The sequence below is a fragment of the Petromyzon marinus genome, chromosome 37 (genome assembly GCF_048934315.1).
Source record: "Petromyzon marinus isolate PM22_M1 ecotype Great Lakes invasive population chromosome 37, UKy_Petmar_22M1.pri1.0, whole genome shotgun sequence".
NCBI lineage: Eukaryota > Metazoa > Chordata > Hyperoartia > Petromyzontiformes > Petromyzontidae > Petromyzon > Petromyzon marinus.
In genome coordinates, this window is record NC_133703.1 from 19,634,712 (window position 1) to 19,650,505 (window position 15,794).

The 15,794-nt window shown below is 51.1% G+C and overlaps 1 protein-coding gene across 4 annotated transcripts in view; it reads right to left on the minus strand.

Annotated features, from left to right (window-relative positions):
* LOC116949545 (cAMP-dependent protein kinase type I-alpha regulatory subunit) overlaps nucleotides 1-15,794 on the minus strand; it is a 107,609-nt gene that overhangs the window by 31,419 nt on the left and 60,396 nt on the right. For all 4 annotated transcript variants that reach the window (XM_032966964.2, XM_076072406.1, XM_076072405.1 and 1 more), the window contains one exon: nucleotides 4,178-4,299. In XM_032966964.2, coding sequence (XP_032822855.1) covers nucleotides 4,178-4,299 — 122 coding nt within the window. The remainder of the gene's footprint in view (nucleotides 1-4,177; nucleotides 4,300-15,794) is intronic.

The window sequence follows — 15,794 nt, forward strand, 5'->3', positions numbered from 1 at the left end:
ATGTTGTGGATTCACTCTTCAACACACCGGTGGGCTGAAGTAGTGAACAATTTTGTCTTTTGTCAACGTGACACTTTTTTGCTGATTGGCCGTGTCGGGTGGTGGAGGGTTACGACACATTTATAAATAACGCGACCTAACCCAAAAACCTTTATTATGAATAATATTGGTCGCGAAAGCCCTCCCACGTGTTAAACTAGGCGAGGTAGTTAACGTGTCTCCATCGTGGCGATCGACCGACTGTGACGAACGCACCGCGATAATTTCTTCCTTCGTTGTCACCAGGAAGTGGCTTCTTCACTCAGCGCAGCTATTTATTTAGTTATTTATCCGTTTCAAAATAAGGAACTTTGATCGGCGGCGCACACATTTTGTAACGTTGTGTACACACCAGGCGTGTTCGTATTTCGCAAAAGCAAACGTCTGCGCAGGCGTTGGGTGTCAAATGAACGTTTCCGTGCTTACAGATTGGGCCTGGAAACTGCTGATGTCACAAAACCTCTTTTGAATAATAATAATAATAGAGCTGAGACCTTGTACTCTGGCAACTGCGGACGCAACGTTCAAGCTCTTTAATCCAAGCCTCCAAGCCCTCCTCCTCACCTTCGGCCCCCTCCCATCCCGCCCCCCTCCCGCCCCCTGTGAAATTGTCCCAATTCTCCATTGAAGGTGTTGGTGCATTATGTGCGGACGCCGTTCGTCGAGCAAAAAACAAACACGCGCAACGTCCACTCCCCCCCCCGCCCCCGGCGGTTAATACAATTATATATTTAAAAAAATATTTTATTTAAAAAATCCCTCGGTGGCGTTACGCGACGGAGCAAGTCCGCATTTTCGTTCGCCAGATGATGACATGGCGTCGACGCACCACGGGAGGCGACGGTGACCGGGCGGCGCGTGCGAGGGCGCGGTGAAGGCTGCCACTTGCGAACGTTCTCATTGAAACAAATCGTGGACTCTCACGAAGGCCGCTAACCGACGGCGCTCGTGATGCAAGGGCCCGCGCCACGAATTCCACTAATCAACCGGCCAATGAAAGCTGGCAATGAGGAGGTCGCGACGGGGACGAGATCACAATGGCTCGGGGCATCTGCTCGGGAATGGGTACCACGAAGGGGTTGCCCCTGAAAACAACGGAGACTGACACACGCGGGCATAGGGGAAAGAGGAAGACCTAGGATAGCATGGGTTCAGCCTCTCAGGGAGGGGGCACAGGCTGCCCTGGCATGGATACCGTGCAGGTGAAGTTTGGAATGTGCGCGGAGAACTTGAACGCCAAACGTTGCGGTGGCAAAAGGCACAGATCCACAAGGTGCAGCAAATGCCTAACACAAGCCACACTCAATACATAATATGAAACAATTACGGTACCAACACCAAACAAAATGAGATGCAAGGTCAAACAAGTGCCTCACGAAAACCGTGTTGACGAATTGAGGCATGGTCATGTGATCTCTCTGTATCGTGGCCTGGGTAGCCTTCGTTGTGTTTGTGGGGCTTAGGGAGTTTGGGGAAGGGGAGGGACAGCGGTGGGGTGGTGGTGGGGCGCAAGCCGCAGGGGACCAGTGGTCTTCAACTGGGGGGGGGGGGCAGTGGGGGGAAGGGGGGGCATCATAGCAAAAGAAAAAGTTTGAGAACAACTGACCTAGGAGCAGACGGGGAAGAGAGAGCAGACATGGACTTGGCACAATGGGAATCTAACAATAACAACGGCAGCGACTGTGGCGGGAGATCGGAAGAGGTGGAGGGAGCTCGTGATGACAGCCCGTGCGGAAGCGCATTATAACGCGGCTGGATGATGAATTGAATCAACGACGCTTACAAAAACCCGCCCGCCTGCCCGCTAGGATGACGACGACAACAACGAGCTGTGGAAAACATCGTTTCGGCTGCGTCGCTTGTCTCGCCACGGGGGCTCCGCAGGTCACACGGCACGGACGTGTAAAAAAAAACGCGCCGTCGTTATTTTACAATACACATATATATCTGACGCAAGGCACCAGCTTTCCCGCCAAACGCAAACAATAACGCGAAAAGGTCACATCTATCTCTCTATCAAGATACCCATCTATTTATCTGACGGCCTATCTCTACGCGTATCTCTTTATCTCGGCGAAAAACAAAACTTTGAAAACCTTTGCCCTGAGGACATGCGGGATAGCGTCCCCCTCCCATCGTCACCTGTTGACCTCCGCGCCAACCACCAGCCGCGTAATCAGGTGGTAGGCACACACCTGCAACCGGCCGCCCCCCCCGCCGCGCAGTTTGTAAGGCGATGGGGTTTGGTTGACTGCAACGGAGATGGTCGTTGATTGCGCAGAGGCCGCGTGCGTGGCCGGTAGGCGGTGGTGCGCCCAGGTGGCTGCCGACGGCTTTTTGAACGCTTTCGCCGACCACATCGTGGATCAGGAAAGCCTCTGGTGTGTTCCCACAACCTAACACGCCGATATCATCATTGGCCGAGGTCAAGCCATTGCTGGGTGAAGGCCGATCACCCCAAGCCATCACCACCTCTCCCGATCCTGCAATGTAACAATCTCCACCTGATAGCACCCGCACATTATAACTTATTTGATCACTCCACCTCCTCAAAGGGCATTACTACCCTTGGGCACCTTCCATTCGTTGGCTGCTGCTCCGTTGATACAGGGACTCCTCTACTTACGAATGAGGTTTCCTGTTTGTAAGTCGATTTGTTCGAAAGTCCAACTTTACTCCTGTCGATTTCCAAACGTGTTGTATGGCGTGCCCACTAAACATGGGGAATGACTTTAAAAGTTGTATAATCTCCCGTATATGCAGATGTCACTGGTTCTTCATACTCTTTGGGTCTTTCGGTAAAGTCACGTAGATAGAAAAATAACAATAAAAAATCACGACGTTTCGATCGCAACACAAGCAATCGTCTTCAGGTGAAAAAATACAGCAGGCGGACTGCTCAGGCAGGAAGATATATAGCGAGAGAGCTACTGCAGCCAGAGGTTATATAGGTTTGAGATGGTTCTTCATGTTCTGCAGATGAAGATGCTACCACCGCCATCTATTGCGCGGCAGTTGAACCTACGACTCTTGGTCCGAACAGGCAACTGGACATAGGGACAAGTTTGTTTGTATCTCTGAAAGTTCGTAAGTCGAATGCTCGCAAGTAGGAGAGCCCCTGTACTCTTAACCATCAGCAGTCAACCCCCGTCTAGCGACGTGTCCCACCCAAGCCCACTCGATTTCGTAACTAATCTACGCAAAAAAGGACCTGGGATGCAGGATGGTTCACGGGACCAAGGGTCTTGAGACCCAGGAAGGCCTTCACGGATAAAGGAAACATGCCAACGCAGTCCCGTGAAGTTTCATGAAAGTACGCAGATCAGAATGTGAGGAGGTTGTCAGAGTTAACGATGGAATTGTGAGACCACGGAGGAATTTAATGGAGATTATTTTCACGGAAGGTTGCGAATTCAAATACTAGTTTGGGGGGGGGGCGGGGGGGGGAGGGTTGACTCAGCCCATGATGTCTCCGGGGTCGATAAAATAGTATTACTCAGTGGGGAATTCAACGGCGATTATCCAATGGATAAGCTCACCCCCCACCATAAGAATGAGGAGTCTCCACCCGCTGCCTCAATGCTCATCGAGCAGGAAATCGCTTTGGACTTTGACAATGTTCCTGAAAGCAAAACTGCGAGTCTGCTTTCTCTTCATATTTAACAGCCTGGGCCCTGGGAGTTGTGGCTGTAGGGGCCCGCTGCAAGTTAATTTCATATATTTGCTTTCATTTGACGTGTCCATTTTTGGCTGCGTCAACACTGCCGCATGAAGACCATATCTGGTAAAAATGTGCCGTGCTTGCAAGTGTGGCTTCGCATGCATTGACGCGAACAATTTTTTTTTTCTTTAGGCGCAATCGTGAAATTCGGAAAATAAACGGTACTCCATCCACGTGAGAAAACACACTTCCCGTAAAAATAGAATTGGAACCAAGGCGAATGTGAAACCAACCGATATCCCGCGTGGCCAGAGCGTCGAAAGTGCGGCGTGTATGTATGCAGATTAAACCTTTTCTGGCAACGCGATAATCGGGAGGTGCGGGCTGAAGGACAGCAAACTTTTCCTACGGCCGATCGCGAAACTTTGAGCGATCTTTAAATGTCAATGCCGCCGACGCACGCCACTGTCGCCTCACCTCGGTGATGATGAAGAAGTCATCTCCCGGCTCTCCTTGCACCACAATCTTTTGGCCGTCCTCAAACTGCACCGGCTCCAGGGAATCGGCCACAGTCAGACGCTCCCATTTGTCCAAAGACTCTGTGGAGGGAGACAATAAAAATATATATATATGAATGTCCGTTCCCACGCTAAGCACAGACACATGGACGTGCATGTGTGTGTATGTCTTTGTGTTTGGGTGTATGTCGGGCGTGGTGCTGGCTAACCCACCCCCTCGTGTGCCGTGCCGGCCTTCATAGGTGCTCGCTAACAGCACTTGTCTCAACAGTCTGTTGAAGGCTATACCGGGGGATCTCTGTCTCTTTTATTTGTATGTATGGGGAGCGTTAGTGTAGCGGTTGGCACTCTGCACTACGAACCCGGCGATCCGAGTTCGATACCGGCTCATAGCAAACACCAGTGACAATTATCTAAACTGGTCCTGGACCTCTCCTCAGTCGACTCAAACTCAAACGAGTACCTGGTGCGGTGTAACATCGCCACTGGGGAGACAAAAGCGGCTGGTGTCGAGCTGACCACCCACCCCCTCGTGCACCGTGCCGACCTTCATAGGTGCTACTCGCTAACGGCAACCGATACATGGGATAGCTCAAGGGGACCCAAAATCATGAAAAACTGAAATGCAAAACAAGATCATGAACGTGTAGTTAATATAAATTATATATCTTTCAGGTGTGCATCTCTTTCTCTTATTATTCCGTCTTTGCTGCATACATCTCTACTGTCATCTCAGTCAGGGTCCTCCCTCCCCCCCCCCAGTTGGCCAGCACCAACGCTAGGGACAGCAAAGGTCAAAAGGTCATCACGCTCAACGCCGCTGATGCCGCCACACACACACATCACCATCGCTTCTTTCCCTCTGCTAGATCCCCCCCCTCCTCCAGCGAACTGACCTCCGAGGTCCATTCTCACAGTTCCTCGCCAGCATCTGGCTTTGACTTCAAGAGCACCGTAAAAATGTTGTATCAAAAGGACCGCGGCCGTCAGCAATCTTTGTGACTGAAGTCAAAGCGTCCCTGATCAAACGCGCGCAAAGCGCGTCCCGGCACTCCTATCAATGGTGGACAATGACCCCGGCGGTGAGAGCGCCACGTTCCGGCGGCGGAGGCCAGCGGCGGACGGACCCACGAGGAGCGGCGACTCTTTTCAGGAATTCAAATATTTCGTTCCGTGGATTTGCGTGCTCCGACCACGGCGCCTGCCGGGAATATAGCAGGTGCTTAAGAGGCCGGCGGGGTGAAAGAGTCACGTAGGCAATGTGAAACGTTTGGATGCAACTGGGGAGAGGGGGCTACCTAATGTAAATGTCGTGAGTATATATCAATGAGTTTTAAATCGACATCGACACCCCATTGCTTTGTGCGTTTAGTTTGTTGTATTTCCCCACAAACTAGGGTCGCCGGGTTCATAGCGCAGCGCGCCAACCGCTACACTACCGCTCCCCGCATAGATAAACACATACACAGACAGAGCTGACTGAAAGGGATATCACGCTCGCCGACTTCTTTTGAGAGAGGATGTGGCAACACAGAGAGAGAGAGAGAGAGACGGAGAGCCCCACAGTAAAACTCGACAATCAGAAAGCAAAACAGACAGCACAATGCCAGAAACGCGGCATTGATAGACGGTGCTGGAGCGTCGCCCTCACCATATCGTCGCCTTCCCAGGCGCAACAGCACGTGCGCAACATCAATAACGCGCGTACAAAGCAACTTTTAAACTCACCCGCCCCATTGCTCATACATTTCCAAAAATATGCACGACGACGATAATCATAGTAATACAAAAAAAAATCCGCTAAGACTCTTGTGAGATTCCCCGTCAAAAAAGCCCCCCGGCAGGGGGGGGGGGGGATCTCCATCAAACAGAAAATCCGTTGTTGAAAATCTCACGCCACGTGAAAGACGAGAAAAGGAACGCGGAGGGGGTTGTTGTGTTTTTGTAGTTTAGCTAGCGGCCATTCTGTTTCACCCTCTCCCTGCGAAATGAAAAAAAACAAAACACGGCCAAGTGAAAGGGGGCTAAGAAGCACCCGACCCAACAGAGACGCGAACCGCGGAGGGCGCCGCGCTTCTTTGAGTCGCTAATTGCAAACACTCTCTCAATAATAGGGAGCGTATTGAATGAATGAATGAACGGACGAAGAAAAAAAAAATCTCCCGCGTTCCCTTCCCCAGAATCGGTGCAGTGCGTCGAGAACGCTTTGTTTTGACACGACCGTGCAGCTTTGGCGGGGGTGGCGGAGGACGTGGAGAGGCGGGGATTACGGCGGGCGTGCGAGAGACGCGCAATGCAATCCCCCCCCCCCCCCGCACGTAATTAAGCGCTCTCCGCTAAGCCCCACAGCTGCCATGAGGGCCTTGTTGTAACAGCAGCAGTGGCGGCAGCAGCAGCAACAGCAGCAACAGTGATAGAAGCAGCAGCAACAGTGATAGAAGCAGCAGCAGCAACAGCAGCAGCAACAGAGATAGAAGTAGCAGCAGTAACAGTAGCAGCAGCAATAGCAGCAGCAGCAGCAGCAACAGTGATAGAAGCAGCAACAGCAGCAGAAACAACAGCAGCAACAGTGATAGAAGCAGCAGCAACAGCAGCAGCAGCAACAGAGATAGAAGTAGCAGCAACAGCAGCAGCAACAGCAGCAGCAACAGTGATAGAAGCAGCAGTAACAGTAGCAGCAGCAATAGCAGCAGCAGCAACAGAGATAGAAGTAGCAGCAACAGCAGCAGCAACAGCAGCAGCAGCAATAGCAGCAGCAACAGTGATAGAAGCAGCAGCAACAGCAGCAACATCTGCAGCAACAGTGATAGAAGCAGCAGCAACAGCAGTAGCAGTAACAGCAGCAATAGCAGTAGCAGCAACAGTGATAGAAGCAGCAGCAACAGCAGCAGCAACAGCTGCAGCAACAGTGATAGAAGCAGCAGCAATAGCAGCAGCAACAGCAGCAGCAATAGCAGCAGCAATAGCAGCAGCAGCAGCAATAGCAGCAGCAATAGCAGCAGCAACGGCTGCCCCCCGCCCCCCCCCCCCCGGTCAAACTCTCAGACACAAAGCATTCTGAAGAAGTGTGGATGGAGACGGATGTAAGAGGGAGGGAGGGGGGGTAGGGAAATGAAGCAAAACGTTTCGTCGAAATTAAAAAGTCAGAGGTGATTTCTTGCTCCAATGAGCATTGATGAGGTGCTCATGATTCGATAGCAGAGGAGAACACATTGAATGCACCTGCTACGCGTGCAGTGGCTGGCCAAGCGGCTCAGCCGGAGAGCAAGCGGCTCGCGGGAGGAAGGTTGCGAGTTCGCATCCTCGTCAGGGGTTTTGACTCGGCCCATCGTCCCTCCAGGGTCTGTCCTATGGCTGTCCTATGGAAGTACTCGCCCCCGCCATAGAAAAGTGGAATTTCCATCACTGGCTCAAGGCTGTGCACAGAAGATGAGCACCGCCTCAATGCTCATTTAAGCAGGAAATTACTCTGCCTTTAACGTCTTTATTTAACACTTAGTAGACGAAAGAAAAACCAAGTGATGGAATAAGTTCCAGAGATCGTCACAACCAATGGTGTTAAAAAGTGCCACGCATAGCCATCAATTCCTTCCTTGCGCTAGGTTCTTCAGTTTTTGTAAACCTGCCACTTTTCATTCTATATCTGCCCCTCATGGCCTCATGATCGCCACCGTCTGGCTTTAACTTTTCCCGCCTGGCCTCTGACCTCACTTTGATGCCTGCGTCGGTGAGCCACACTCCTCTCATCCCCGTACACCTGTCCCACCCACTGCGACCTCCTCCTCTTCCTGATCGCATCGACACCACTTGCTTGGCACGTTACAACTTAATTGCAACTTCAAAGTTCGTGGGAGAGAGAGCGAGAGAGGAAGAGAGCGCGAGCGCTAGGGAGCGCGAGAGAGCGAGAGCACGAGAGAGCGAGAGAGAGAGTGAAAGAGAGCGTGAGCGCGAGAGAGTGAGGGAGCGCTCCGGCCAGTTTGCAGTCTCTTCGACCTCCACGCGACTACATCGACGAAGGAATTAATGAATGATTGCCAAACGAATGAAAGAAGATTATCACCCCTCCTGTGAAGGATTCCGTGGCTTGTGCGAGAAATTGGGTTTGTTCTCTGGGATGCAACTGAGTGGACTAATTGCTGTTGTGACAACGCAAAAATATCAATATATATACAGTAAAACCTTGGATTGCGAGTAACTTGATCTGCGAGTGTTTTTGCAAGACAAGCTAATTTTTTAAATAAACATTAATTAGATAAACGAGCGAGGTCTTGCAATACGAGTAGTACGTATACGCTTTGTCTGCCGAGCGTCACGTGATCACAACTGATATACGAGTGCATTGATATACGAGTGCTTTGGATTACAAACACGTTTCCGGAACGAATTATGCTCGCAATCCACCTTTTGCATTCATGTAATTTCGTGATAGTTCATTGTTTTATTTTCGGAGGGTTTTCATTTCCTTAATAACTTCCGAAAAGTAGTATTTATCCCCTTACATATGAATTGTACAGCACCGTGAAATGCAATTAGCATGACGCTATACGGAATACAAATTTTTGTTGTTATTATTATTCAGCTGACAGAGATTAAACAAGTGTAGAGAGAAGCTGAAACCAAATATAGGTATATAGGGCCTCGATAAAGAGGGCAAATCAAAGTGTCAAGAAGAATGATAAGCAAAAGAGCATTCCGATGAACACACAGAGACTTGTAGGCAAGACAGGACAACTCGCAGAGGAATGCGCCACCAAAAAATTCACGTGACCCCCCCCCCCCCCCCCGAAGAACACACGAAAAAAACAGACCGCTGTTTATTTAGCTGTGACCTTGGGTAAAGTATTTATACTAGGGTGGGAAAAACCACGGCCTTCTTCACCTGTGCAATTTCGCACTAATAACATCAACAGTTATAAAGTGATTTGAAGGCCCAAGACCCCCCTTCTTTTTGTTGCAGTGTCGCAAGTGAACAACCAACAAAAAATTTGCATAGGATGACCGGAAAACCAATGCTGACCAGAATCCTAAATGCGGTTTAATGGTTAGCACGCGTGGACTTTAAATCCAAAAGGGTGACGGTTGAATTTGATCTCCCGGCTCGGCAGCCGAGGTGACGGTGCAAGCTCCCTAAACTCGCGCCGCCAAACGTCGTCAACCCAGCGGTTTGAATGGGCGACACCACGGTTAGGTCGATCGGCAGTCGCGTGCGGTGGGGTAAAGTGTGGGTTAACTACTGTCTCTTTCAGAGGCGTCTTGGGCCAAGTGTGGTAGAATCGGGCAGAATTCCCCCCCCCCCCCCACCACGTGAGTCTGCGGGTTCCTCTGTGCGAGTCCGCGGGTCTCTGTGCGAGTCCGCGGGTCTCTGTGCGAGTCTGCGGGTCTCTGTGCGAGTCCGCAGGTCTCTGTGCGAGTCTGCGGGTCTCTGTGCGAGTCCGCGGGTCTCTGTGCGAGTCCGCAGGTCTCTGTGCGAGTCCGCGGGTCTCTGTGCGAGTCCGCGGGTCTCTGTGCGAGTCTGCGGGTCTCTGTGCGAGTCCGCAGGTCTCTGTGCGAGTCTGCGGGTCTCTGTGTGAGTAGTCTGTGGGTCTCTGTGCGACTCTGCGGGCCTCTGTGCGAGTCTGCAGGTCTCTGTGCGAGTCTGCGGGTCTCTGTGCGAGTCTGCGGGTCTCTGTGCGAGTCTGTGGGTCTCTGTGCGAGTCTGCGGGTCTCTGTGCGAGTCTGCGGGTCTCTGTGCGAGTCTGCGGCTCTCTGTGTGAGTCTGCGGGTCTCTGTGCGAGTCTGTCGGTCTCTGTGTGAGTCTGTCGATCTCTGTGCGAGTCTGCGGGTCTCTGTGCGAGTCTGTCGGTCTCTGTGTGAGTCTGCGGCTCTCTGTGCGAGTCTGCGGGTCTCTGTGCGAGTCTGCGGGTCTCTGTGCGAGTCTGCAGGTCTGTGTAGGTCTGCAGGGCTCTCTGTGAGTCTGTGGGTCTCTGTGTGCGTCTGTGGGTCTCCTGTAACTGAAACTTCCTCCTCTCATCTCAACGACTACCCAAACCCTCTTCGAGTTTCGCCTCCACAACCATCTCGAGAGCATCGGCAAAAACCTTTTGAGGCACCCACCACCTCTTCATTCCGCCTCCTTTCCCTCCAAAGGGACACATCACGAGACGGCCTCGCCGCTCACACCGTTCCCTACGCAGACGGCGGGCAGACGCTCGTCTGTTTATAAACGTGCACGCTTCTGGGAGCGCAGAAGCGTGCACAGAAGCCCGCCCGTTTGAATGCGCGCGCCGACGAGCGGCCGGCAAAAGTTTACGCAATTTAATTTGTAGAGGACAACTAAAGCCCCCCCCCCAGCAGCCTCGCTTAATCCGAAGCTTGACCTCCTGACAGGGTGCTGGAAGGGATTACACGCTGGAAGAAGGGTTCTGCGCTCCATCATTAACGGTACTTTGTGGGGAATTGCTAGGGGATGGCTGTGGGTGGCGGTGGTGGTTTTTGGGGAGGGGGGGGTGGGCAGGCGGGCGGCAGGGGATGGGGGGGGCGCTGTGCAGCGCGGCGAACGAGGGGAGGAGGCGGTGGACGTGCCGTGCCGTGCCGAGAGGGGCTCTGCGCACTACGAGGGCCTTGCAAATCGCCGGTTGGCTTAAACCGTCCCACGGTTATAGGGCAAGAGGATGGATAATGGCAGCACAAATCCAGCCTCTTGCTTTTACAGAGCCATTCACTCCAGCTGCCGAGGTGCGCAGCAACAAAAATGCTTCGGTTGCTGAAAATGGACGGAAGATTTATGGTTGTTGTTGTTGCAACAGTCACGCTCTCCTCCAGGGTGTTAGACAAATGTATGCAGGTATGTTGAACTTCTTTTGCACCGTACGTAGGTGCTGCGGAAGGACAACAAACTAAATCCAAAAAGCAGTACTAAAGAAATTAGTTTTCAATCTAGATTTAAAAGTGCATGGCTCCAGTGGCTTCCTAATATCGGAAGGAAGAGCATTCCAGACGGCCGCAGAAGCGCCCCTGAAAACGCGCGATACGGTGACTGCCTTTGTTCGATGGCCAAGCCAAAAGCCGCTGCGAGGATGACCGGAGTTTGCGTGATGATGGTGCATAGCTCCTTGACGAGATCAGCAAGGTATTGTGGTTAATTTGTCATGTGTAACGCGCGCGAAGTGCAACAAGGTTGCCGAGATGTTGGCCGCACTAATCAACGGCCACAGGAATCATTATGGGACCCCACTAATTTAACCATTCGACGGTGCAACTTCAACCCCGACGATGAGGCTCGGAGAGCAGAAATGGGAGTTGGCAAGAAATCGCAATCAAACACCTCCTCCTCGTGAAAGACCCCACGTGCAAAGATCCCCCGCGCCTCGATCATCCACGAAAGCCCAATGGGGGTGCCGCAACCCTCAAACGCATCGGCACACAAACCATGGAAGCAGCCAGATGTGGATACGTGACAACGACGATGACGATGCACGAATGGAAAGTTTAAAAAGTTTCTGGTGAGTGTGCGGCTGCGGTGAGTAATATCATCATTGTATAATGTAAAATATGAACAATTTTTTTTTATTTTACCAGGCAAGGCCCCACTGAGCAATGTAGCTCTTTCTCAGAAGCGACGGAGCTATCACAAATGATAGCTCAACGAAGCGGCTTTTCATCGTGTGGACATTTACAGCGGACAAACACCCGAAACGCACGTTTCCTGAAGAAGCTCCCGGCACGTGGAGCGAAACGTCGGACATTGTGCCCAAAATAGCACGCGGCACGACCCGAAAGCCATATCGGAGATCCAGGCTGCAGCGCGACCGCCCACAACCTACATCCCTCACTGGTGGGCCCCCGAGCCAAAGATGGACATTACACATTCCTATGACGGGGGCTCACTCAAAACCATCGGACAACCACTCTCAATTCTAGATTTGAAGTTTTCGTGACTGCAAGGATCCATACTCTTTGGTTCTTTCGGTAAAGTCACGTAGGTAAAAATAAAATAAGACAAAAAATTTAAACAAAAAAATTGAAAACAACTCTCAATCATAATGAGCCGGAGATGGGTCGCATTTTGTTACAATGATATAAGAGGTCAAACGCATTGACCTCTTATATCATTGTGTCAGTGACCTCTCTACTGCCAAACAGCCCTATGAAAATTCCACTTTCCTATGGCCGGGGCCGAGAGTATCCAAAGAAAAAAAAGTGTTGTTGACTACCCCCCCCCCCCCCACAAAGTGGTATTCGTTTTTATCGACCCCACAGGGATGATGGGGTTAGTCAACCCACCCCCAAACCAGGAGTTGAACCCGTGAGGTTTTTGATTGCGAGCCGCTCACTCTATCGCTGAGCTACGTGGCCGGGGGGGGGGGGGGGGGTGAGGTCTCTCAATCAGTGTGCAGCAATGTCGTTGTCCTCTGCAAATAGGAGGCACACCAAAATGTATCGCGCAGTAGAGGTCGCCGGACAATTTCATAAGCGATCTATTTTGGATCCAATAACGTGAAATAAACTGTGAGCTCATTTCGTCTTAAAATAGAGCGCTTGCCTAGGAAGCGTCAGCCACTAAAAATTACTGTCTTGCATTGGCGCGGCTGGGCGCCACGCGAAACAACTCCAAACACAAAAACCTTACTTTAAATGGACACGACGAAAATGTATTCTTGGTTATTGAGCGGATTTACTGCCAACATACCACAACGGCAATGCGGCGCTGTAAACGCTGAATATCTGCAGCAAGATAATTAACAGAATTTACAGCCTTGCGTGTCAATCCGCTTCTGGATGGCGAAGGCCTCCCCCGACCACCCCCCCCCCGCCCCATGCCGTGTCAGTCGTAAGGTTTGTTTGACCATACTTCACCACTCTGGTCGGTGCGGGTTGATGAACGGCAGGTGGAGAGCGGGAGTCACGGAGGGGGGGGGGGGTGTATGAAGGACCGGTTTAGATCCCACTCGCCACCCATGCTAATCTGCGGCCAGGAATCTAACTCGGGTTGCCATTACAAATTTAATTTAAGAACGAATGAAATTATCTAACACAGTCGTCTCGTTGCCCCTGCTGCTGCATTAACTCACATGTCTCAAACAAGGCTGCATGGCGATATCACGTGACATGCAAGGTCTGATGGGAGGCCTGATCCGATGGTCACAATCATGCCTTTTGCCATCTCGAGATCACGTCTTGCATGTACAACTACTCTGGTGTTACACTCTACATTACATATTTTTTTGCTTATGGCAATGTGGTTCATGAGCTAAAAGCCAATATCGAGGTCTGCTGTTGCTGCCAGCCACGATGAGAGGGCTTCAGGAGAGAGTGTCATTTTTGCTGTTCCTCCTCCTGCTCCATTGAAGGAACGCAGACTACAGTGGTTTGCTATACCGGCCCTAGTTTGGGTTGCATGGCCACAATCACGTTTCCGTGGTTCGTATATATACTCCGCATTAACGCGAGCGTGGGGCACGCATGGTGGGGGGGGGGGGGAAGAACGCAGTGAACAAACCGCGTCAAACTATCGCTTGTCAAAAGGTGCAATGACAGTTGCCCACTCTGGCCTACACCACGTCTTGCGGGAGTAGCCGATGGCTTTGAAATATGCGCCAGACCTCGCCGATTCTATGAAATGCATGCGCAAGACTGCTGCTGTGTCTGCTGCTGCGTCTGATGCGGTTAGTTCACACAAGAATTTGAAGACGTTGGTCAGGCTTGCCTGCTGTTTGGAATGCAGCAAGAGATAGACGGGAGGAAAAGGGAGGGAGGGAACCAGGCCGAACAGCCCAGGTGGGATGCGTGTGGCTTATGAAGTAATGCCGGGTGTCAGTTCACCGAGCTACGCCTCGCAAGGGCTATTTCTGCAGATATTTCGGACAGCGCAGTTCAAAGGCTGGTTGCCACGCAAACAATCTGGTGCCATGGAAAAAAAACGAAAAAAAACACACAGGGCTCTTCTGAGAAATGCAAGAATGTGAGCTTTTGGGGGGGGGGGGAAACACGAAAAAATTCAACACCACCAACTATCACTGAAACAAGGCGCAAAATACTGCTATTAAGATGAGAACAACGTTCACATTGCGATGCAGATGTGTATGTATATGCGTGTAGCAAGCAGCAATGTATGTTAATATGTAAACTGACACACTCTAGGGCTGATGATGCAGGTGGGTAAGATATTAAAACTAACAAACTCTTTTTTTAAACAGGTAAGGGCCCACTGAGCTTTTTAGCTTTTTTTTAGAAGCGACCTGGCCACAAATGATAGATCAATTAAGTGGCTTTATCATCATGTGCCAATGTATTGCAGGCAAATACTCTAAAAGCATGTTTCTAAATGCAAACTCCAGATATAGAACAGGCGTCAGGGTCAGGATGGAACCCACGACCTCCTGTATACCAGGCGAGGGAGTTAACATCTCGCTACCGTGGTGCCCAATCTCGCCACCACGGCATGTAGTGATCACCTACTCACATGCGCATTGAGGAATTGGTAAACATCTCCTGTTTACAACGCTGTGCCAGTGGTGGAGATTCTACATTCCTATGGTGTGGGGGTGAGTCTACTACAAGACAACCACTGTTGACTTCGCTGCAAAGTGGCACTCATTTTACAGAACCCTGCATTGATGATGGGCTGAATCAATCCCCTAACCACGATTTGAACTCAACCTAATCACTGCAAGCCGCCAGCTCTGCCACTTAGCCGCGTGGCCGGATATTCAGGTGAGATCAAAGTTCACATTGAGGTATTCACAAATGCACATTCATACTTAAAAAAAAAACAAGTGTGTGCGTTAATACATAACTAAACCTCGCTCGGCCTGATGATGGTTACACCCATCTATGTCAGGGTGTAAACACAAGACGGTCTGCAACACACACAGGGATGCTGCAACAGGGGTGTAATTGTCAGTGCACTGGGCCTGTAATCCAGAGGTGGTTGGTCCAATTATGCAATTTGCACTTATATACTTTCTTTATTTCTATTTATATTCAGCGACTTGAATACCTTTTCTCTATTTAATTTGCTGATCCGCCCCTAATAGATATCTGTGAAAAAGAGCTTCCTTCATAGCTCATCGGATTCCTCCAATCTAAGTAAAGATTTCGATTCTGAATTCCTCATTCCGGTGAAGCAGTTGAAACAACGGGCGCAAGCTTCGTGAATCCACTCCCTCGCCGCCTCTGTCCACCCAGCGGCATGTCTGCACGTATGTCGAACTTCTTTCGCACCGTACGTAGCCAACCGTGCTAATCGGAGGTGCGTAGGTGGGGCGGGGGGGGGGGGGAAGGACAACAAACTAAAGTGCAGAAAGCAATTTGAAAGGAAATGAGTTTTCAATTTCAACGGGTTGCACAACAGTGTTCGTGTCGACTGGCGGCTTGCGAGCGGATGGAGGGGCAAAAAGTCGGGCAGGTAAGCGCCCACCTCCTCCAGCACATGCCCGCTCGACGCGGAGGAGCACACCAAACACAACTCGTGCGGGTTCGAATGAGGAGGCTCTTCCGCCGGCAACTGGCGCGAGAGCGTGCAGGGGGGGGTAGGCGACTGCCACTTTTTTTTTTTACGAAACGCGAGTTGCACCGCGAGGGACTTAAAGCGGGAC